The sequence below is a fragment of the Lipotes vexillifer genome, unplaced genomic scaffold (genome assembly GCF_000442215.2).
Source record: "Lipotes vexillifer unplaced genomic scaffold, Lipotes_vexillifer_v1.1 scaffold7, whole genome shotgun sequence".
NCBI lineage: Eukaryota > Metazoa > Chordata > Mammalia > Artiodactyla > Lipotidae > Lipotes > Lipotes vexillifer.
Genome location: NW_006792683.1, coordinates 5,134,723 through 5,160,012, shown reverse-complemented (window position 1 = coordinate 5,160,012; position 25,290 = coordinate 5,134,723). Strand labels below are relative to the sequence as shown.

The following is a 25,290-nucleotide window of genomic DNA, read 5'->3' as shown; positions in this document are numbered from 1 at the left end:
GGAGCTGTGCGAACAAAGAAGAGAAAGGGAAATCTCTCCCAGCAGTCTAAGGAGCAGCGGATTAAATCTCCACAATCAACTTGATGTACCCTGCATCTGTGGAATACCTGAATAGACAACGAATCATCCCAAATTGACGAGGTGGACTTTGGGAGCAAGGATATATTTTTTTCCCTTTTTCTCTTTTTGTGAGTGTGTATGTATATGCTTCTGTGTGTGATTTTGTCTGTATAGCTTTGCATTTACCATTTGTCCTAGGGTTCTGTTTTTTAAAACAATTTTTCTTAATAATTATTTTAATAACTTTATCTTCTTCTTTCTTTATTTTCTCCCTTTTATTCTGAGCCATGTGGAGGACAGGCTCTTGGTGCTCCAGCCAGGCATCAGGGCTGTGCACTGACGTGGGAGAGCCAAGTTCAGGACGCTGGTCCACAAGAGACCTCCCAGCTCCATGTAATATCCAATGAAGAAAATCTCCCAGAGATCTCCATATCAATGCCAAGACCCAACTCCAATCAATGACCAGCGAGCTACAGTGGAGCTGTATGTATGCCAAACAACTAGCAAGACAGCAACATAACCCCACCTATTAGCAGAGAAGCTGCCTAAAATCATAATAAGGCCACAGACACCCCAGAACACACCACCAGACGTGGACCAGCCCACCAGAAAGACAAGATCCAGCCTCATCCACCAGAACACAGGCACTAGTCCCCTCTACCAGGACGCCTACACAACCCACTGAACCAACCTTAGCCACTGGGGGCACACACCAAAAACAACGGCAACTACAAACCTGCAGCCTACAAAAAGGAGACCTCAAACACAGTAAGATAAGCAAAATGAGAAGACAGAGAAACACACAGCAGATGAAGGAACAAGGCAAAAACCCACCAGACCTAACAGATGAAGAGGAAATAGGCAGTCTACCTGAAAAAGAATTCAGAGTAATGACAGTAAAGATGATCCAAAATCTTGGAAATAGAATGGAGAAAATACAAGAAACATTTAACAAGGACCTAGAGGAACTAAAGAGCAAACAAACAATGATGAACAACACAATAAGTGAAAATAAAAAGTCTCTAGGAGGGATCAATAGCAGAATAACTGAGGCAGAAGAACGGATAAGTGACCTGGAAGATAAAATAGTGGAAATAACTACTGCACAGCGGAATAAAGAAAAAAGAATGAACATAACTGAGGACAGTCTCAGAGACCTCTGGGACAACAGTAAATGCACCAACATTCGAATTAGAGGGGTCCCAGAAGAAGAAGAGAAAAAGAAAAGGACTGAGAAAATATTTCAAGAGATTATAGTTGAAAACTTCCCTAATATGGGAAAGGAAATAATCAAGTCCAGGAAGCACAGAGAGTCCCATACAGGATAAATCCAAGGAGAAACACACCAAGACACATATTAATCAAACTATCAAAAATTAAATACAAAGAACAAATATTAAAAGCAGCAAGGGAAAAACAACAAATTACACATAAGGGAATCCCCATAAAGTTAACAGTTGATCTTTCAGCAGAAACTCTGCAAGCCAGAAGGGACTGGCAGGACATATTTAAAGTGATGAAAGGGAGAGACCTACAACCAAGATTACTCTATCCAGCAAGGATCTCGTTCATATTTGACCAAGAAATTAAAACCTTTACAGACAAGCAAAAGCTAAAAGAATTCAGCACCACCAAACCAGCTTTACAACAAATGCTAAAAGAACCTCTCTAGGCAGGAAACACAAAAGACCCACAATAATAAACCCAAAACAATTAAAATGGTAATAGGAACATACATATCAATAATTATCTTAAATGTAAATGGATTAAATGCTCCAACCAAAAGACATACACTGGCTGAATGGATACAAAAACAAGACCCGTATATATGCTGTCTACAAGAGACCCACTTCAGACCTACAGACACATACAGACTGAAAGCGAGAGGATGGAAAAACATATTCCATGCAAATGGAAATCAAAAGAAAGCTGGAGTAGCAATTCTCATATCAGAAAAAACAGACTTTAAAACAAAGACTATTACAAGAGAGAATGAAGGACACTGCATAATGATCAAGGGATCAAACCAAGAAGAAAATATAATAATTGTAAATATTTATGCAGCCAACATAGGAGCACCTCAATACATAAGGCAAATACTAACAGCCATAAAAGGGGAAATTGACTAACAATCATAGTAGGGGACTCTAACACCCCACTTTCACCAATGAACAGATCATCCAAAATGAAAATAAATAAGGAAACACAAGCTTTAAATGATACATTAAACAAGATGGACTTAATTTGATATTTATAGGACATTCCATCCAAAAACAACAGAATACACATTCTTCTCAAGTGCTCATGGAACATTCTCCAGGATACATCATATCCTGGGTCACAAATCAAGCCTTGGTAAATTTAACAAAAGTGAAATTGTATCAAGTATCTTTTCTGACCACAACGTTATGACACTAGATATCAGTTCCAGGAAAAAAATCTGTAAAAAATACAAACACATGGAGGCTAAACAAAACACTACTTAGTAGCCAAGAGATCACTGAAGAAATCAAAGAGGAAATCATAAAATACCTAGAAACAAATGACAATGGAGAGACAACGACCGAAAACCTATGGGATGCAGCAAAAGCAGTTCTAAGAGGGAAGTTTATAGCAATACAAGCCTACCTTAAGAAACAAGAAACATCGCAAATAAACAACCTAACCTTGCACCTAAAGCAATTAGAGAAAGAAGAACAAAAAAACCCCAGTTAGCAGAAGGAAAGAAATCATAAATATCAGATCAGAAATAAATGAAAAAGAAATGAAGGAAATGATAGCAAAGATCAATAAAACTAAAAGCTGGTTCTTTGAGAAGATAAACAAAATTGATAAGCCATTAGCCAGACTCATCAAGAAAAAAAGGGGAGAAAACTCAAATCAATAGAGTTAGAAATGAAAAAGGAGAAGTAACAACTGACACTGCAGAAATACAAAAGATCATGAGAGATTGCTACAAGCAACTATATGCCAATAAAATGGACAACCAGGAGGAAATGGACAAATTCTTAGGAATGCACAACCTTCTGAGACTGAACCAGGAAGAAATAGAAAATATGAACAGACCAATCACAAGCACTGAAATTGAAACTATGATTAAAAGTCTTCCAACAAACAAAAGCCCAGGACAAGATGGCTTCACAGGCAAATTCTATCAAACGTTTAGAGAAGAGCTAACAGCTGTCCTTCTCAAACTCTTCCAAAATATAGCAGAGGGAGGAACACTCCCAAACTCATTCTACGAGGCCACCATCACCCTGATACCAAAAACTGACACGGATGTCACAAAGAAAGCAAACTACAAGCCAATATCACTGATGAACATAGCTGCAAAAATCCTCAACAAAATACTAGCAAACTGAATCCAATAGCACATTAAAAGGATCATACACCATGATCAAGTGGGGTTTATTCCAGGAATGCAAGGATTCTTCAATATACGTAAATCAATCAGTGTGATACACCATACTAACAAATTGCAGGAGAAAAACCATATGATCATCTCAAGAGATGCAGAGAAAGCTTTTGACAAAATTCAACACCGATTTATGATAAAAACCCTCCAGAAAGTAGGCATAGAGGGAACTTACCTCAACATGATAAAGGCCATATATGACAAACCCACAGCCAACATCATCCTCAATGGTGAAAAACTGAAAGCATTTCCACTAAGATCAGGAACGAGACAAGGTTGCCCACTCTCACCACTCTTATTCAACATAGTTTTGGAAGTTTTAGCCACAGCAATCAGAGAAGAAAACGAAATGAAAGGAATCCAAATTGGAAAAGAAGAAGTAAAGCTGGCACTGTTTGCAGATGACATGATACTATACAAAGAGAATCCTAAAGATGCTACCAGAATACTACTAGAGCTAATCAATGAATTTGGTCAAGACGCAGGATACAAAATTAATGCACAGAAATCTCTTGCATTCCTCTACCCTAATGATGAAAAATCTGAGAGTGAAATTAAGAAAACACTCTCATTTACCACTGCAACAAAAAGAATAAAATACCTAGGAATAAACCTACCTAAGGAGACAAAAGTCGTGTATGCAGAAAACTATAAGACACTGATGATAGGAATTAAAGATGATACAAATAGATGGAGAGATATACCATGTTCTTGGATTGGAAGAGTCAACATTGTGAAAATACCTCTACTACCCAAAGCAATCTACAGATTCAATGCAATCCCTATCAAACTACCACTGGCATTTTTCAGAGAACTAGAACAAAAAATTTCACAATTTGTATGGAAACACAAAAGACCCCGAATAGCCAAAGCAATCTTGAGAAAGAAAAACAGAGCTGGAGGAATCAGGCTCCCAGACTTCAGACTATACAACAAAGCTACAGTAATCAAGACAGTATGGTACTGGGACAAAAACAGAAATATACATCAGTGGAACAGGATAGAAAGCCCAGAGATAAACCCACGCACATATGGTCACCTTATCTTTGATAACGGAGGCAAGAACATACAATGGAGAAAAGACATCCTCTTCAATAAGTGGTGCTGGGAAAACTGGACAGCTACATGTAAAAGAATGAAATTAGAACACTCCCTAACACCATACACAAAAGTAAACTCAAAATGGATTAAAGACCTAAATGTAAGGCCAGACACCATAAAACTCTTAGAGGAAACATAGGCAGAACACTCTATGACATAAATCACAGCAAGATCATTTTTGACCTACCTCCTAGAGAATCGGAAATAAAAAGAAAAGTAAACAAATGGGACCTAATGAAACTTAAAACCTTTTGCACAGCAAAGGAAACCATAAACAAGATGAAAAGACAACCCTCAGAATGGGAGAAAATATTTGCAAATGAAGCAACTGACAAAGGATTAATCTCCAAAACATACAAGCAACTCATGCAGCTCAATACCCAAAAAACAAACAACCCAATCCAAAAACTGGAGGAAGACCTAAATCGACATTTCTCCAAAGAAGATATACAGATTGCCAACAAACACATGAAAGAATGCTCATCGTCATTAATCATTAGAGAAATGCAAATGAAAACCACAATGAGATATCATCTCACACCGGTCAGAATGGCCATCATCAAAAAATCTAGAAACAATAAGTGCTGGAGAGGGTGTGGAGAAAAGGGAACCCTCTTGCACTGTTGGTAGGAATGTAAATTGGTACAGCCACTATGGAGAACAGTATGGAGGTTCCTTAAGAAACTAAAAATAGAACTACCATACGACCCAGGAATCCCACTACTGGGCATATACCCTGAGAAAATCATAATTTAAAAAGAGTCATGTACCAAAATGTTCATTGCAGCTCTATTTACAGTAGCCAGGACATGGAAGCAACCTAAGTGTCCATCAACAGATGAATGGATAAAGAAGATGTGGCACATATATACAATGGAATATTACTGAGCCATAAAAAGGAATGAAACTGAGTTATTAGTAGTGAGGTGGATGGACCTAGAGACTGTCATACAGAATGAAGTAAGTCAGAAAGAGAAAAACAAATACCGTATGCTAACACATATATATGGAATCAAAAAAAAAAATTGGTCAGAAGAACCTAGGGGCAAGATGGGAATAATGATGCAGACCTACTAGGGAATGGACTTGAGGATACGGGGAGGGGGAAGGGTAAGCTGGGACAAAGTGAGAGTGGCATGGACACATATACACTACCAAACGTAAAATAGCTAGCTAGTGGGAAGCAGCCGCATAGCACAGGGAGATCAGCTCGGTGCTTTGTGACCACCTAGAGGGGTGGGATAGGGAGGGTGGGAGGGAGGGAGATGCAAGAGGGAAGAGATATGGGGACATATGTATATGTATAAGTGATTCACTTTGTTATAAAGCAGAAACTAACACACCACTGTGAAGCAATTATACTCCAATAAAGATGTTAAAAAAAAAAAGTGCCTCATCTTTGAAGAGATTTATGAAGCGAACTATGGCAAACACAGGTTAATGATAACTTTACATCACAAAACTGAACTGCGTAAAACTTCCCAGAACTAATGGAAAAAACTGGATTCAAGCAGAACAATAATTAATAACACAGGACTGAATGAACTGAGGAGGATGATTAGAATTTTTATGACTTATTTGAAATACTGCTGGTACTTTAGTGTTTTGTTTTTCCAGATTTGAGACTTCTCTTGAGTTATCATGGCTTACAATTAGGTAAAGTATACTTTTGTAAACAAAGATGAAACATTTACTTTTTCTCTCTGATTCCTCTAGAATCCAGAAACTCTCAAGTATTCTTTTTATGGAAAAATAGTTATTTACGTTAAGTTCAGTGAGAGTCTGTTTTTGTAACAGGACACAATTGGATACACTGGTTATATTACCCAGACCTTGACTGGAACGTTATATGTGAGAGAGATGTGTATAGACTCAGATATGACCAGACAGATTTAAATAACTAAGGTTGACTTTAGGGAGTCAGTAAAGTCCCTTGGAAAAACTGGACTGGTACTCTGGTACCAAGGTTCCTGGGAGCTAACCAGGTGAGTAAGAAAGGTAATTTCCTGGTAGGTTCCAGGAAACTCAGCATGTTTTTTGGACCTCAAGAAGAGAGAAATTCACCCAAAGCTATAGGTATTGCAGGTAAAATCTTACTGTGAGACTTTGGCTTAGCTTAAAGCCTCAGAGGCTTTAAGAGTTCACTCTGAGATTCCTTTCCAGGAAACAGTTTTTAAAAGAGCTTAAATGGTCAGTCACTATTCTTGCTGCACTTATGTAATTAATCAGGCCACGTTCAATGCAAACGAATTAGGTTTACTGTAATTATCTTTGGTTAAAAAAATGGTGATGATACAGAGGAAAATTGTATCTTTGTAGATATTAGATTCTAATCCTGGTAATTGTTTTTGAGGTTTTGTTATAAACCTGTAAACTGGATTGGATCTCGAATACTTCTGGTTCCGTCAATTAACTGGCTGTGACTCTCCAAACTAATGCTTCCAGTTTTCTCCCACCCTTCTGACTTGGAGTCACTAAGAACAAAGACTGCCCTTGTGTCTCCTTGGAAGGGACTCTACCAGATCTTCCTCACTAACCTGATGGCAGCCAACATGCAGGGGCTTGAACCTTGGGTACATATCTCACAACAGAAGAAGTCCCCACCTGATGCTGGGTACTGTACACCCGCTGAAGACCTCAAAATCAAACAGAAGTAGCCGATGTTGAGGTAGGCTGCTGGACAACTAAACCTGACACCCTCTCTTCAGCGTTTACTCTGGCACTGGCCTGGAAAGATAACATCATCATCCATATCTCCCAGGCCACTGCTTGGGTTTGTGTGGGGGTATCCTTTTAGATTGCTGGATTTATCATCAAGAACTCTGATCTATCCATGACGTTAGAGACCCTCTGGTCTGCTTCCCTCTCTCTGGTTAATAACCCCAAACTTGGGGAACTTTGTATCCAGCCTTTGTATACAAAGAAAGGGACACAAGGCGAAGGGGAAGCAAACCCTTTCTTTGTCAGGGCCCTACTTCACTAAGCCAAGGCAACCTGTTGCACCTGGATTAACACTTCTGAGGAAGTCGAGGCTCACTTACATAAAAATACCGAACAAGCCACTTGCCTTAAACAGGTGACTCTTTCAATGGGGTCTTTCTTTGACTTATTTGATTTTGATTAGTTTGGGTCTTGGGGCTGAAGAGCACTCCAGATATTGGGAATTATCCTACTTTTCATAATCATAGTGGTCTCCTTGGAATGCTGTATTCTTTCAAAGGCTTTAAATTCATGTTTGCAGCCACTGACCACCAACTAAATGATCTCCCTAAGAGTGGAACTTCAAGAAAGGAATGAAGAGAATGACTGACTTAGAAATTGTGACCCTGAGCTCTGTGGCCTGTGAATACCACTGATTAAGTAAAAAACATCCTGACCTGTGAAGACCACACAAAGGACCGTCAAAAACCATGAGAACTTCAGAATGGTAGCTGGGAGTGGTGCTAATACCTTAAATTTTGATCACATCTCCCAGTTGAGGGTCTGATCAAAAGAGGCAAAAGAGGGGGTGTGATTGTTAGAAAAGAGACAACAGTCCCCAAATGGAATCACTTGTGCTAAGCCCACATCTCCAAACCGGCACTTAATATGTAAGCTAACTGCAATTCCAAACATCCCCAGGAATGTAATCTTAACTAGTCAGTCTGGAACTTCCTGATCAGCACCAGTGAGGACATCCATCTAAGGAAGGTGACCTTGACTGAAACAATCTGCTCTTTCCTTGTCGCTCCCTACTTTCTGCCTATAAAAGTCTTCCATTTCATACAGGTCCTCAGAGCTCCTTTCTGTTTGCTAGACGGATGCTGCTCAATTCATGAATTGTTGAAAAAAAGATAATTCGATTTACTCAGTTGAATTTTGTGTTTCCTTTCCAAACCCTGTTATTTTCACCTAGGGTTATCAGAAATAGATCAGAGAAACTTTGTGTACTTGAGTTATTGAACTTTTAATCTAGCATAATTAAAAAGAGAGGAAAACTATTTTTCTGTGTTTTTTTCCCCCTGTAGGTGAACATTTAGATACTACAGAGACAACATGTCATTAAGACATGGTATGAATATATAGGAGGCCCATATCTGGAAAAAGACATATGGTAAGATTGAATGCTGTTTCCCGTTTCCAGCTGAGTGGCCTTAAGGCAAGGTTCATCTTTCTTAGCTTCAGTTTTCTCATAGGTAAAATAGAATAATAATATCTACTTCATTGGGTTTATAGAATTAAATGAGATAATATATTTAAAGTTCCTAGGAAACTATCTGGCACAAAATAGGCTTCAGTAAACCTAGTTTTAATCATATTTTCTTTATTTTAATATATATGTTGGAGGAGAAATGGCTGGTTGCCTCCCTTTCTTTCTTAGTAAAAAAAAAAAAAAAAAAATTATTCTGGATGACAATGTGCTTAAGATTCAACTTTCCAGCTTTCCTTACAGCTATAGAAGAGCCAGAGAGAGGTAAGCAGCAGTTTTTTGTGGGCCTTTTGGAAAAGTGACTTAAGAAAGAAGACTAAGCTGGCATGGGGTTGTTCTTTCTTCCCTAGAATGTGGCTGTGAGGGCTGGGCTCTAGCAGCCATATTGGACTGAGGAGTACCCTTGAGGATGGGAACTCAGTACAGTAGATGATGGAACAGGGAGCAGATGGTTCCTGGATCTCTGACACCATGGAACTGTCATACTTGCTTTGATCCATGTATGTAACTCCTTTTATATGAAGAGAAAAACACTTCTATCTCATGTAAGTCATTGTTATTTTCTATCCCTGTTACTAGCAGCCAATGCAATTTCTAATTGACATACATGTTAATTCACATTTAGACAATTCTCAAATTGGGAGATGGCTTCTAGTTTTTAAAATAATTTTGTGTATCAAGAAAATAGGGCATCTAATTATTGACGGTATCTTAAAATCAAGAAAGCAGAACACTATTCTTCCAAGCTAGAACTTGTTTTTTTCTATTTACTACTTAGAATTAGGTAGCAAAAGGAAATAGTTTTCTAATTTAATCCCCATATAGTTTGAGTCTTGCCTCTGTTGGGGAAACATAGAACTTAGCAGGTCAACAAGAAACATTTGTTGAATTAATTTAACAGTGACTTTCTAAAGTACTTTATGACATGTATTTTCAAGGTTTTATGATTAATTTGTTTCTAATAGATTTTAATTTGTTAGTGAGTACAGTTAAAAGATTCCTCCCATGGACACACTGATGTACACCTACACAGAAAGCAATTCCTCCTGAAGAACAAAGAGCTGATTGAACAGCTTCTGCATAAGAAATGATAGAGGGACCAAGACCCAGCATCAACAGGAATCACCCCTGACACAGAGATGTGCAGTAGAGAGGGATACCACTGAGAGGCCTGTGCACAGACTTGCCCACCTTGGCACACAGTGAGAAAAAACCCAGCAATTTAAAGGACACTTTAGACCATATTTGAAGGAAATCCATTTACTAACCTTAGAGCATCTGCCAAACACACAGGGAACTGCTGGAACTCTCTCCAGGGTTGGAGGTGCTGTGCACGGATGGGAAAACAGTCCAGACATTGTAGCCAGCCTGCCAAGGCCACCATAGCATGCCCAGCCCTGCACTAGCTACAGCCATGCTACCAGGGTGGCTTTGGTATGGTATATATCGTAGGCCACTCTGGCTCATGTTACTCCAGCCATCCTGCCAGGGTGGCCACAGGACACCCTGCCCAGAGACAGCCCCCCACCCCCCGGCCCATACCTGCTCCAGTTCCAGCCCCCCTCACCCCTAGGCTAAGCCTGACCCAACCAGCCTGCCAAAGCTGCCCAGCCCACACAGGGGATGCTCCTTACACAAGGCCACCTTTAAAACCAGGAGACGTAGCTGTCTTAGCTAATTCAAACCAGAAAGTCAAACAAAATGAGGAGACAGAGGAATATGTTCCAAGTGAAAGAACAAGATAAAACCCTGGGAAAAACACCCTAATGAAATAGAGATAAGTAAATTACCTGGATTTAAGAGATCAAAGTAATAAAGATACTCACTGAACTCAAAAGAAGAATAAAGGAACACAATGAGAACTTCAACAATGAGTCAGAAAATATAAGAAAGAAGCAATCAGAACTGAAGACTACAATAACAAATGAAAAATACACTACAGGGAATCAATTGCAGATTAGATGATTCAGAAGAATGGATCAGCAATCTGGAAGACAGAAGAGTGGAAATCACCCAATCAGAACAGCAAAAAGAAAAAAAATTTAAAAATGATAGTTTGAGGTACCTCTGGCACAACATCAAGCCTACTAACATTCACATTATAGGGGTCCCAGGAGGAGAAAAGAAGAGGGCTGAAAGCTTCCCTAACTTGGTGAAGGAAACAGATATCCAGGCCCAGGAAGCAGAGAGTCTCAAACAAGATGAACCTAAACAGATACACCCCAATACACATTGCAATGAAAATGGCAAAAATTAAAGATAAGAAAAAGCAGCAAGAGGAAAGCAACTAGTCACCTACAAGTGAACCCTTTTAAGACTGTCAGCTGAATTTTCATCAAAAACTTTGCAGGCCAGAGGCAGTGGCATGATAAAGTGCTGAAAGGAAAAAACTTAAAAGGAAGAAAACTTATAACCAAGAGTACTCTATCTGGAAAAGTTATCATTCTGAATTGAAGACAAGATCAAGAGTTTCCCAGACAAGTGAAAACTAACATAGTTCATCACTGCTAAACTGGCCTTAAAGAAGGCCCTTTAACATTTTTTGTAAGTGAAACTAAAAGGCCATAAACAGAAATATGAAAATATATGAAAGAAAAAATCTCACTGGTAAAGGCAAATATATAGGAAAGGCTGTGGAAGAGCCACTTAAACTAGCATGACGGCTAAAAGCCATAAGTAGTAAAATCAACTATAACTACAATAGAAGTGAAGGGATACACAAAAAGATGTAAAATATGACATAAAGACCAAAATGTTGGCAAGGGGAGTACAAATGTAGTGCTTTTAGAATGCATTCTAACTTAAGTGACTTTGAGCTTAAAATAAACTCATATACATATACGAGAGCGAGAGATGAACTTCATGGTAGCTGCAAATCAAAAACCTATGATGTACAAAAAATAAAGAGAAAGGAACACAAACATCACACTAGAGAAAATGATTAAACCACAAGGAAAGAGGCAAAGAGAATAAGAAAGGAACAGAGAAGGGCTACAAAAACAACCAGAAAACAATTAACAAAATGGCACTAAGTACATATCTATCAATAATCACTTTAAATGTAAATGGACTAAATGCTCCAATCAAAAGACACACAGTGGCTGAATGGATTAAAAACAAAAAACAAGACCCAACTATATGCTGCCTCCAAGAGACTCACTTCAGACCTAAAGACACACACAGAGTGAAAGTAAAGGGATAGAAAAAGATACTCCATGCAAATGGAAATGAAAAGAAAGCTGGGGTAGCAATATTCATAGCCAACAAAATAGGCTTTAAAACAATACTGTAACAAATGACCAAGAAGGACATTACATAATAATAATGGGGTCAATCCAAGAACAGGATTTAACATTTGTAAATATTTATGCACCCAACATAGAAGCACCTAACTATTAACAGACATAACGGGAGAAATTGAAAGTAATACAATAATAATAGGGGACTTTAATGCCACTTTCAACAATGGATAGATTATCCAACCAGAAAAATCAATAAAGAAACACTGGCCTTAAATGACATACAGAACATTCCATCCAAAACAGAATACAGATTCTTTTGAAGTGCACATGGAACATTCTCCAGGTAGGTTATGTTAGGCCACCAAACAAGTCTCAATAAATTTAACAAGACTGACATCATATCAAGCATCTTTTCTGACCACAGTGGTATGAAACTAGAAATCAAAAGCAGAAAATTGCAAAAAACACAAACAAATGGAGGCTAAACAACATACAACGTACTACTAAATAAACAATGGGTCACTGAAGAAATCAAAGAGGAAATAAAAAATACCTTGAGACAAATGGAAATGCAACTTTCCAAAGTCTACGGGACAGAGCAAAAGCAGTTCTAAGAGGAAAGTTCATAGAAATACAGGCCTACCTCAAGAAATAAAAATCTCAAACAACCGAACTTGACACCTAAATGAACTATAAAGAGAAGAAATAAAGCCCGAAGTTAATAGGAAGGAAATAATTAAGATCAGAGTGGAAATAAATGAAATGGAGACAAAAATAACAGTAGAAATGATCACTTAAACTTAAGAGATGGTTCTTTGAAAAGATAATGAAAACTGATAAACCTTTAGCCACACTCATCAAGAAAAGAAGATGGCCCAGATAAAATCAGAAATGAAAGAGAAGTTATAACTGACACCACAGAAATACAAAGAATCATAAGAGGCAACTGTAAACAATTATATGCCAGCAAATTGCACAGAAAATGGATGCAATTGCACAGAAAATGGATGCAAAAGAAATGGATAAATTCCTAGTAACATTCAATCTTTCGAGACTGAATCAGGAAGAAACAGAAAATCTAACAGACTGATAATCAGTAATGAAATTGAATAAATAGAAAAAAGAAAACCTCCCAACAAACAAAAGTCCAGAACAAGATTGCTTCACAGGGGAATTCTACCAAATATATAAAAAGAGTTAATACCTATCCTTCTCAAAATATTCCAAAAAAATTAAAGAGGAAGGAATACTTTTGAACTCATTCTATGAGATCAGCATTACCATGATGCTAAAACTAGACAAAGACACCACACAAAAATTACAGGCCAATATCCCAGATGAATACAGATGTAAAAATCCTCAACAAAATATAAACAAACCAAATTGAACAATATATTAGAAGAGTCATACACCATGATCAAGTGGGATTTATCCCAGAGATGCAAGGATGGTTCAATATCTACAAATCAGTCAACGTGATACACCATATTAACAGAACGAAGGACAAAAACCATATCATCTCAATAGATACAGAAAAAGCATTTAAAAAAATTTAACATCCATTCATGATAAAAACTCTTATCAAAATGGGTATAGAAGGAATACACTTCAACATATTTAGTGAAGGCCATATATGACAAACCCACAGCTAACAACTTATTCCATAGTGAAGAGCTGAAAGCTTTTCTTCTAATATCAGGAAAAAGACAAGGATTCCAACTCTCACCACTTATATTCAAGATAGTATTGGAAGTCCTAGCCATAGCAATCAGACAAGAAAACAAAAGATATCCAAATTGGAAATGAGAAAGTAAAACTGTCACTATTTGCAGATGACATGATACTATACATAGAAAACCATAAAGATACTGTGAAAAAACTAATATTAGAGCTTATAAATAAAGTTGCAGGATACAAAATTTATATGCAGAAATGTGTTGCATTTCTGTATACTGTGTAAAGAGAAGGTACGAAAACAATCCCATTTACAGTTGCATCAAAAAACAATAAAATACCTAGGAATTCATTTAACTAAAAGACGTGAAAGACCTGTAGTCTGAAAACTAAAAGATACTGATGTAGAAGATTCAAGATGATACAAAGAAATGGGGAAATATATCCTGTGTTCATGGATTAGAATACTTGATATTGTTAAAATGTCCGTACTACGGAAAACAATCTACAGATTTAATGCAATACCTATCACAATACCCGTGGCATTTTTCACAGAACTAGAACAAATAATCCTAAAATTTGTATGGAACCACAGAAGACCCCAAAGAGCCAAAGCAATCTTTGCTTTGTTAAGCAAGTCACATATGCTTGGAATCCTCGTTGTTATGTAAGTTAAACCAAATTCTAAAAAATAAGCAAGCAGACAAAAGAATCCAGAAGTAAGGCCCTTTCCCAACTGACTACATTAGAAACTTACCCAGAGGAAATCATGATTCATATCGATTGCTGCTGTTTACACTCACTTGTGGCATTTGGTTATTTTGTTTGACATACAAGGTTTGAAGAACAAATCAGTACTATTAAGTATAAAATAAGTTACAAGGATATATTGTACAACACAGGGAATCTAGCCAATGTTTTATAATAACTATAAATGGAGTATAACCTTTAAAAATTATGAATCACTATATTGTACACCTATAACATAATATTGTACAGCAACTATACTTCAATAAAAAATGAATAAAATTAAAAAATCAGGACATCTCAAATCAGGGTCCTTCAGAAAGTATAATGTAAGCTTCGCCTCTCCCTGCCCCCCCATCTCTTATTTCTAAAAGGACTCAATTCCTTGAAATCTAAGTAGTGAGACAGTCATTTTTACATTTGATATGTACATTCTCTGACACTTTTTCTCATGCATTTACTTTTCTGGTTTTGGTAAAGCATTACATAGGCTCGAAATCTTAAGAGCATTTCCTGTAACAGGGAAAGAAGCAAACTCTGCCTGAGGCTCTAACTGACAATCAGAGAAGGAAACATACCTATTTTCTGCAAAGTGGGATTCATAACAGCCTTCCCTACAAATAATACAAACAAATTATAAAAACAGCAGGGGGGCTTCCCTGGTGGCGCAGTGCTTGAGAGTCCGCCTGCCGATGCAGGAGACGCGGGTTCGTGCCCCGTTTCGGGAAGATCCCACATGCCGCGGAGCGGCTGGGCCCGTGAGCCATGGCCACTGAGCCTGCGCGTCCGGAGCCTGTGCTCCGCAAATGGGAGAGGCCACAACAGTGAGAGGCCCGCATAACGCAAGGAAAAAAAAAAAACAGCAGGGAAAGGTGCCGAGTGAAACTTGATTACATAATGCCCCTAGAAGCCTGGTCTGAGGTGTATTTAGTACTTTGATAAAAGTCCCACAATATTTCAAGAGGAAAAAATGAGATTGTAAGTAACCCCTAGGGTATACAGTAAATCTAGAACACAGACCAGGAGAGTGGGACAGAGTTCCTTACTTTGTCTTCCAGTAAAATATCTGCACCATCCCAGACCGACAGATATTTATGATCTCCAGGAGGAAACTTCTAGCAGGAAATCTTTCTAACCCTCATTATCAGAAAGTCCAAACTCCTTCCTGCTGTAAAACATAAGCCTACTTTTAAACAGCTTATCATAATCCCTTTATTCCTTCTTGCCTTCTTATAGCCCCTACACCTCTGCTGTCCAAGACCCTTTCTGCCTATTCTAATTTCTATTCAAATTCTACTTTCTAGTTTTCTCAGCTCTGGTGCTTAGAGTCTGCATTCTGCAATTAATATTACTCACCACTGTTAGAAGTGTCATTCTTGCCTCTTTAATGTTTTATAGTATGAAATTCTCCAGGTCAGGAACTGTATTAGTTCCATATCCTTCACAATGCTTTGAATACAGTATATGATCACTGAGTGCTTTTTCATGGTCTGGTTTCTCTTTATTTTAGCCAAGTATACTTATTCATTTATTCCCTAATTAAACACTTGTTGAGAAGCTACTGGGAGCTGGAGAAGTGGTGATGAAACCCCAAGTGACCGTCCACATTTTCTGGCTGACTCCCAGTTTCCCCACTAACACCTTCTGTGGCTACAGGCATCTTGAGGTCCTCGGTTACTTGTCCTAAGGTAGGACATTATCATCAAGGCTTGAAACAGAACAAGAGAAAAACTCCTCATATTCTTTGGACCTTAACCATATGGCTCCACATGGGTCTGCTTATTATTCTAGGCTACATACATAGGGATAGGGTCAAGAAGGGTAGAAAAAAAAAAAAAGAGAAAATCGTTATGTTTGTGCAGGAAGACTGAACTACAAGGATGTTCATTTCAGTGTTATTCAAATCAGGACAAAATTTAGAAGTAGCCTAATTAGATAAATTGTAGACGAATATCCACAGATGTGACGAAATGTAGAGAGTGTTGAAAATGCAAGTTACAGAACAGGAGGTATTTACAGCAGGTCATTATTTTTACCTTTAAAAATCTAATGGGGGAAAAATCTAGAAGGATAAACTTAGAAGCATTAACGGTGAGTATACCCAAGTGATTACATATGATTTTCTTCTCTGAGCATATAAGCACTTTCCAAATTTTCTAAAATGATCTCTGAGCATATAAGCACTTTCCAAATTTTCTAAAATCAATTTTCTAAAATGATTTCTTCCCTGAGCATATAAGCACTTTCCAAATTTTCTAAAATCAATTTTCTAAAATGATTTCTTCCCTGAGCATATAAGCACATTCCAAATTTTCTAAAATGAGTCAAAAACGAAATTTTTTTTTTAATTTTAAGGAAAAAGGAGATCAGGAGGAGAATTCTCCCAGAACAGAAGAGACACTTCTGACAAAATTCACCCCTTTACCACAATGCTCAAGGCCTCACTGATGAAGCCCGCTCTAAAGGATGATCTTTCTACTGGCCTTATAAAGGAAAATAACAGTGCGCACACGTTTTGATCTATTTTTCCAAATTTCATCTCTTCAAATACACACATATGGTAAAACGAATAAACAGGTGTCACTTTTTCCCTCTCACAAAGCACTACCTTGTTAAGCAAGTCACATACTGCTTATATAAGTTAAACCAAGTTCTAAAAAACAAAACAAATCCGGAAGTAAGGCCCTTTCCCGATCACCTACATTAAAAAATTCTAAGTAATATTTCAGTGGTGTTTAGAGCAGAAGAAACTTATTTGGATGGATGGAAGGTGGACTCAAAGGTAAAGAAGAAATATACGGAGAGAGTACCCCATGTCTCCAAATGAGGGCTGCCAGGAGCACCAAGATTTACTGGGGTGAGAGGTAGAGACGAAGGATAGCCTTACCTTGGTCTGGAACGTACAGAACATGTGCGTTAAGAACGGATGCTCCCAGGCCAAGGAGAGAACTCTCTTCTCTACCATTGTACACTCCACGTCGTCATCCATCAAAACCACATCTTTCTTTAAGGCTTTTATTGCGAAAAATTGATTGGTTTTCTTGAACTCTGCTAGGAAGACCTAGAGGGAAGGGGAAGACACTTTATTTTAGAATTTGGATTCACGCTCATTAAAGAAGAGTCACGAAGTCCTGAGAGAGATGTATTGGGTGAGAAAAGAGGACTTCTCCAATCCTCCTCCACCCCCTTTATGGAGACAAATAGAGCCTCACAGGTGTGGGATGATACGGAACGGTTTCATCCTCTCTCTACCTTTCAAAGGGTTTCACAAAACTATGGTGCAATTGGATGGGTTATTCTCAGCCCCTGAAAAATTCTATTTAAAAAAGTGTGCCCTGTCTACCCAGGGACCTGAGTAAGTTTATAAAAACATTCAGAGGCAAATATGTATTGAAGGAAGCAGCAGCCAAGTAGTGGAAGGAGGACTTGATTGTTCTTAAAGTATCACTGAAAATGAGCATAAAACCTTACTCTAAGTTTTACCCACTTTTTCAAGGCAAACAAAGAATATGTGAGGAACTGAGCTTTCCTGATGTGCTTAAAGAATGCACAGCATTTCCTCTGATGGCACAGACACTAATATTATCTTCAAGACCTACTATGTGTCAGACATTCTGCTATGTGCTTCACATGTGCTATCTAATTTTAGTATCTATTTAATTCTTAGCTCAGAACACTCTGCAACACAGATAGATAGTAATAATTACAAAAAAAACTAGGCTCAAAGGGTAACTTTCTCAAATTCATGGAGCTACTCAGTGGGAAATCTGACTCCACAGTTTACTTTTTCCACTTGATTTCATGAATCTTATAAGAAAGGACACCAGATGGCATGTAATGGAGAGTTTCACCAACTTTCACTTTTGCAAATGATGCAGCCACAGACGACTGACACGAGTGAGGACATGGCATTTGGAGACAGAAAACCCCAGCTCAGGCCTCATTTCACAGATACTTACTAGCTGTGGGAATGTGGGCAAACAAATTAACCTCCCTGGGCTGCTTCAGTTCCCGAATTTGTAAAAGCAGTTACTATCAACACACTGCCTACTAAGGACTGTTGTGAAAATCAAATACCAGGTGGGAAAGTGACTTGTGAACTGTAAAATGCTTTCTAAATGACAGTTACTGGAACCTAAAAAACAAAACAAATGGATGTATATAACAAAACAGAAAGTGACTCACAGATATATAGAAGAAACTAGTGGTTACCAGTGGGAAGAGGGGAAGGGGGGAGGGGCAATATAGGGGTATAGGATTAAGAGATACAAACTACTATGCATAAAGTAAGCAACAGGGATATATTGTACAGCACAGGGAAATACAGCCATTATTTTGTAATAACTTTAAATGGAGTATAATCTATAAAACTATTGAATCATTATGTTATACATCTGACACTAATATTATAAATCAACTATACTTAAAAAAAAACCCAACCACTTGCCATTTGCTTCTTTTAGTGACTTTTAGGGATTGTTGACGTTAATGATGTTACACCAATAGTGAAAATGCACGTGTCTATGTTTAAAATAATACAGTGCAGACACATAACTTTGGGGTAGCTGGCTTGATAGAGGGGGTAGAGCTTAGATGAGAATTCAGAGAATGAATGAATGATGAGAATGAATGATGTACATACATATCCCCAGAAAACATGCAATTTGTTCTCCTGGGCCTAAAATCGATGGAGAACCAGAATACAGAGGCTACCATTTTGGTGAGGAACCCTACTTCCCATACAGAGTGAAAAGAAAGAAGAAAAACAAGTTTGAGTATTCTTAGTGTTGGAAGAAAAGGAGATATGGCTGCCCCTTTTTGCTCTGGTGCTTCCTCCCCCTCTCCTTGGGCCCCACGGTGCAGCCCCCTCAGAGTGCAGGGATCCGGGGTCCTGATGGTGAAGGGCTTACTGCTTTGGACATAGAGCTGAGGATACCTGAAGCTCTCAGCTGTCCCTTGGGTTATTTACTAAGGAATATAGGTTTAACTTAATGTCTTCTTAACTTTGTTGAAAAGTAAAATCCACACGGGAACAAAGAAAAGCTTTCCTTTAACAATTAAAAGTCCTCTTTTGGTAATTGCTTCTTTCAATAAAACATCCCCAGACCAGCCATAAACTAAGAAGCTGAAAAAAAAAAAAAAAGCCATTTCCATCTCTATAATGTGCTTTCAATTTTTGGAAACAGGTTATAAACTGCACATTAATTGATGCTAAATTTTAATGAAGACTGGCTCTAAAATTGCCTATTACACTCAGATTAACACCAGACGAGCCTGCTATGGTTCATGTTATTGTGGAAACAAAATAAACGAATTAATGGATTTCAGCTACAGTTTGTAGGGCAGAGTGGATTTTGCCGAAGGCAATGCCTTGGTATTGTACAGAAACTCCAACTGCAGCACAATGTCCTTCAGCTATGGCAATACCCAGTTACATTTTTATTAAATAAACTGGGTAAGTTTTGCAGCCAAAGTCTAGTGAGCAGGTGCTGAGCATAATGCTGGTCTTGGTTGCACAAATTCATGGAACAGGAGTCTTTGGCTAAAACTTTCCTAGACGTTGCATCCAATATAAATATAAAACAACTGAGAGTTCCATTAATACATGTGATATCCTTAATATCCAAAATAACCTGAAAGCCTACATTCCATGACATCCCTCTTTACAATCACTGGCTTGAAAATCTCCTCTTGTCACTGAGAGTTGATTATAATTTCTTCCATTATGTCTCCTTCCTCCTCTCCTTGCCCTCTGTGGCTGACTAATGGCCCATAACCTGAGTGAGTGGCAGGAGAATTTAGAGGAGGGACTTCCTCCGTGGAACTTTTCCTAAGACGCTCAAGCTAGGGCTGTGTTCTGGGCTGAATTGTGTCCCTTCCAAAGAGTCCTAAACCCCAGCAGCTCAGAGTGAGACCATACATGGAGACAGGGTACTTACAGAGGTAATTATGTTAAAATGAGGTCAGTAGGGTGGGTCCCAATCCAATATGACTGGTGTCCTTATAAGCAGAGGGGGTTAGGACACAGACATGCACACAGGAATGGCCACGTGAGGACAAAGGGAGAAGACAGCGTGGACACCCAGGAGGGAGGCCTCAGGAGAAACAGCCCTGTCCACACCTTGATCTTGGACTTCCAGCCTCTAGAACTAGAAGAAATAAATTTCTGTTGTTGAAGTCTCCCCATCTGTGGTATTTTGTTACAGTAGCCCTGGCAAACTAAAACAAGGCTGAGGACATTTGGTAGAGAAGAAATCATACAGAAGGTAAAAACCACACTCCAGGTTTGAGAAAAGGAACAAAACAACAACAGAAAAACCACCAATGAAACAAAAATATCTGTGAAATAGGAACCGGCCGAGGCACCTTCTCATTTCTTTGGTGTCCAAAGATATCGAACACACAAGCTCGTGGGATGAACACCTTCCAAGTGAAATGGCTTGAATCGTTGTTCCCAGGAAGCAGAGGCTGCTACTCCCCAGAGCTCCCCGGGTCCCTATTTATTCAGATGTCTCTCTGCCCTCTAACATATATCGCATCACATGACAGTTCCTGACCAGGAATGTGCTCTCTGCACACCCATGCGTGGTTCAGTTCCACCAGTTCAGTTCCACTGGCCAGATTTGCTCTTCAATTTCTGGAAGTTGGGCCACAGAATTCTACATACAATATCATACCTTGCCAAAACTTCCTTTCCCCAACATTTTGTGCAAGGTAAAATCCTCGATTTTTAATTTCATATGTAGAGATGGTCTTTCTACGTTAAGTTCAGGTTCTGGACGATGGCCTACTTTCTCCATCTCATCCAAGGGAGACTCCCAGGAGATCCCCTGAGGCTCTGAAAATGGCAAATCAGTGGTTAAAAGGAAATAAGGAACAGCGGAAAGTCGTTCTAGCTACTTTGAGAACACGCTTTCTTTTCCACAACCCATTCTGAAGCTCCATTCAGAGCGATGCAGAAAGGGGTTCCTGTAGGGCAAAAGCAGCACTTCCTGCCTGGGAGCCTGCTATCTGGCGGGTGGACTGTGTCTCTTTATGCAACAGACTGGGGAAAATACCAAGTTAAGAAACATTCCAATCAGCAAAAGACCATCTATGCAACAGGAATGAGCACTTTTGATGATGCCGAATCACGGACAAATAGGGATTGTAACCAAATTGGAGGAAAAATGATTCTCCGTTGCTTGCGTGGCTCACAGGCACAGTGGCATCAATTTCTGTGACCGACCGTGTGGGGACGAAGAAATGGATAGCAGATCATTAAAGATCTGAAATGCGTCATTCGCCACAGCCTTCGAGTCAAGATGCTACCTACCTTGATCATGTCTGAGACACACGGTCTACTCCTCTGCCCAGAGACCCTTCCCAAATCTAATCCAAACCCTTCTTTAAAAAATTTTCAGGACAATTTATTCCTCACGCCCTGACAGAGAAGATGGAGAAAAACTTTTTTGGAGCCTTCCTCCGACCCCCATTTCTTTTTTTAAAATTGAAATACATTGACATATCACACTGTGCTAATTTAAGGTGCATAACATGTTGACTGACACATTTATCTACTGTGATATCACTAGATAGTTAGCACCTGTATCACATCACATAATTATCATGTCTCTTTTTGTGGTTGGAATAATGACATTTATTTTCCGATCTCTAGGTTTATATTTCACATTCTAAGTCCAAGGAAAATAAGTATTTTATAATGTATGCTGAAACTATTCAGAATCACATGGTCATATCCTCTCATGAAGGACCTTCAAAGAGGAGGCTGGATAAACTTCCATAACATCAGAAATGTTAAGGACATTAGGCTATTCTTCCCCTTTCTAATATATATTTTTTTGAGTTTATTTATTTTATATAGCAGGTTCTTATTAGTTATCTATTTCACACATATTAGTGTATAGATGTCAATCCCAATCTCCCAATGCATCCCACCATGCCCCCGCTTTCCTCCCTTGGTGTCCATAATCCCCTTTCTAATCTTCAACTTTCCAGAAAAGTCTCAAAGGTACAGAATAAGATGGTCTGTGGTATTCCTACCATAGAGCTCTATGGAGGATTTATTTCTGTAAAACTGTTTAACCACGGCAGGGAGTAATGTTCTAAAATTCTAAGGAAAAGTTTGCAACAGTTTCCTCCAGAGATGCCGCATTTTCTTCTCCCACCTCAACGTCTCACCACCACCACCTGCTTATGAAGGTTTCCTAGTGGGGTATATTTTGGTTTTATAATACTTCTAGGAAGTAGGAGACTCTCTGTTGGTGGCTAGGTCTGTAATCTCTAACTAGAAAAGAATCATTTGTCAGGCCAGGTACATGGAGAATTTAAATCCAGAGGACTCAGGTTAATCAAGATGAATTACTGACGATTCTACGGTGGATCAGGGTAGCTACCTTTTTTCCCTGGTGCTGGTCCATACGGCAGCTTTGCTTCACCTTTTATGGAGCATGGGAGACCAATTTCAACTGGACCTTCTCTGAAGATGTGTTCAGAGTCTCTTAAGCAGCGAGCCTGGGTTACAAACAAACAATCAGACTACCCACCTACCCACCCATCATTAACGGGAGAGTGCAGCCTGCTGTCCATGGGCATGAAAGCCATTTCAGATCCCTTAATGTGTAGGATAACCAAATCTCTCCCTCCCCCTGGCAACTCTCTTAGGGATCCCATATCCTGTGGATGTCTATCATATTTTACGTACCAGCAGAATGTATTCGCTTCCTGCATACTTTTCTGGGGGCCAACTGGTTTATCCCATGCTATCCACATTATTCACTCACAAATAAGAATCAAAGGCCAATGGATGGAAAAATAGCTTACATGGGCAATGCCAAGTCTTAAAGAGGGTTTGTCCTTGGATGTGAGGATTCAGCATGCTAGTAAGTAGCAAGGCAAAAGTTGCCTTGGACTCTGTTTTGAAGGCATTCTAGGGATGATTCTAGCAAATATATGTTTTTTCCCCCAGGCTATTATATAGGTGTCATATATAGGTATAAAGCTGGCAATGAATCCTCAATAATTTTAATGAATTTATTTGTTTCTTCCCCTGCTCATTCCATGAAGAATTTAAGATCTTATAAAGATCCACACAATCCAAATGCATTAAATAAATAAGTATCTCAAGCGGGGGATGTGGACACGAAGATGAAAGTCAGCGTCAAGGCAAGTACTCGGAAATAGAGCCCACATTGCCCTGTAGAGCTGCTACAGAGCACAGAGCTAAGGGACTGGAATAGTCCTAGGTGAGCTGAAATTGTGGGAACTTGTCCCCTAAAAGCCGTCCCTACCTGTTGAGTGCTCTCGATCATTGCCAGTGCTTCAGCCATCAGCTTCTGGTTTATGCCACAAAGGTTGGCGACCTTTGTCTGGCATCTGTGATGTACGTTCATGCCACATGCTGAAAGGAAGAAAGTGACACCCTGAGCAAGGGCAATAGAACCAACTTCCGCGGACTCTGCAGGTGATCTGTTTTAGGTGCATGTATGCCCGAGGAATCATTGGCAAATCCCCAGCGCCATCTTCCCAGCAGAGGGAGACACTGAAGGCAAACAGACTAGGGCAGGGCTTTTACGATGCCACCGCACATTCACCTCCGATTCCCTGAGACCTTCACCCACACACCAGATGCTCCTCAGCGTGCTGCTGGGAAGTGACTCCCGCTCAAGGCAGAACCAGAGCCTGTGGATGGGGAGGAAGGCTGCTCCCAGAATGCATGTCCACTGTGCCATCACTGAGAGTGAAAAACTGAGGTTGGCTCTTATTCCAGGGATGATCCCAGCAAATAAGTTGGTGGTAATGTGGAATGCTGAGTGGAAGGTCATTCACTGCCACTTAGACTGGAGTCCAAGCATCCCCTTTCCCACGTGGGCTGCGAGAGGCTTCTCCACCCTCTAGGCTGAAGCCTAGGGTACAGCCTCAGTCGAAATGGAAATTGAGACAGTGGGGTGGTCGGTGCATATGTGAGAGGCGGGGGTGAAAGGAAGGAAAGTGTCCGGAGACCGTGTTCTCACCACATGGGAGAGTTGGGCTACTTGAACTAAATGATCTGTATAGGCTTCTAGCTCTGAGACCTACGATGCTGGAGGAGTATCCTGATCCATTAGTCCTAAAAACAGCACAACCGTGCTGTGGCTGTGGGAGCCTTCTTGTACTGGGGGTCGGGCACCTGTGTGTCTGTGTAAAGACAATATCGCTTCATGTCATTAGTCTTAGAAAAATGCAAATTCTGCTTATGAAACATCACCATTATGCCAAAAAACAAGCTACCGAAGATTTCCCAACCCCAGCAGATAGAACTCTGATCTCACGTCCTGCTAGGTTCTATAAAGGAATATCAACAGGGATTGTTACAGTGGAATTAGGCAGGAGAAGCTATAAAATCATGCCGTTTTAATCTTCTTACCTTATTACTTGCCCATTTGTGTGCAAAAACTTAGCACAGTGATTGGCCTCCGACAGGTGCTCATGAAAGACAACTTTTCTTTCATCTTTATTATTACAATAAAATATTCTTGAAATATTTAGGTGAAATTTTAGCCATCTTCACCTTTAGTTTTCACTAAACAGTTCATAACAAGACAAAATAAAACAGCATTTTCTAGTAGGTAAGCATAAACTATTACTCATCCCAGTATAAAGTCATAAAAATCCACCTGAATTGGAACCTTTAATATAGTAAAGGTGCTGCTCATAATAGCTTCTGCCCTCTGACTTCTGCCTTGTTAGCTTGACTCCTCCTGGGCTCCCCCGGATGCAGGTTTTACGCTGGGCGGCCCCATTTCCTACTTATTTACTGCAAGGTAGAGGGAGGCATGTAGCAAGCATAGAGCACTTGCTCTTTTTTTTTTTTTTTTTTTTTT

The 25,290-nt window shown here is 39.3% G+C and overlaps 1 protein-coding gene across 3 annotated transcripts in view; it reads right to left on the bottom strand.

The window, feature by feature from the left end:
- Positions 1-25,290, bottom strand: part of PRKCQ (protein kinase C theta) — a 106,919-nt gene that overhangs the window by 57,549 nt on the left and 24,080 nt on the right. For all 3 annotated transcript variants that reach the window (XM_007465811.1, XM_007465813.1, XM_007465812.1), the window contains 4 exons: positions 23,719-23,828; positions 22,825-22,942; positions 21,106-21,266; positions 17,316-17,489 (listed from right to left, as the gene is read on the bottom strand). In XM_007465811.1, coding sequence (XP_007465873.1) covers positions 17,316-17,489; positions 21,106-21,266; positions 22,825-22,942; positions 23,719-23,828 — 563 coding nt within the window. The remainder of the gene's footprint in view (positions 1-17,315; positions 17,490-21,105; positions 21,267-22,824; positions 22,943-23,718; positions 23,829-25,290) is intronic.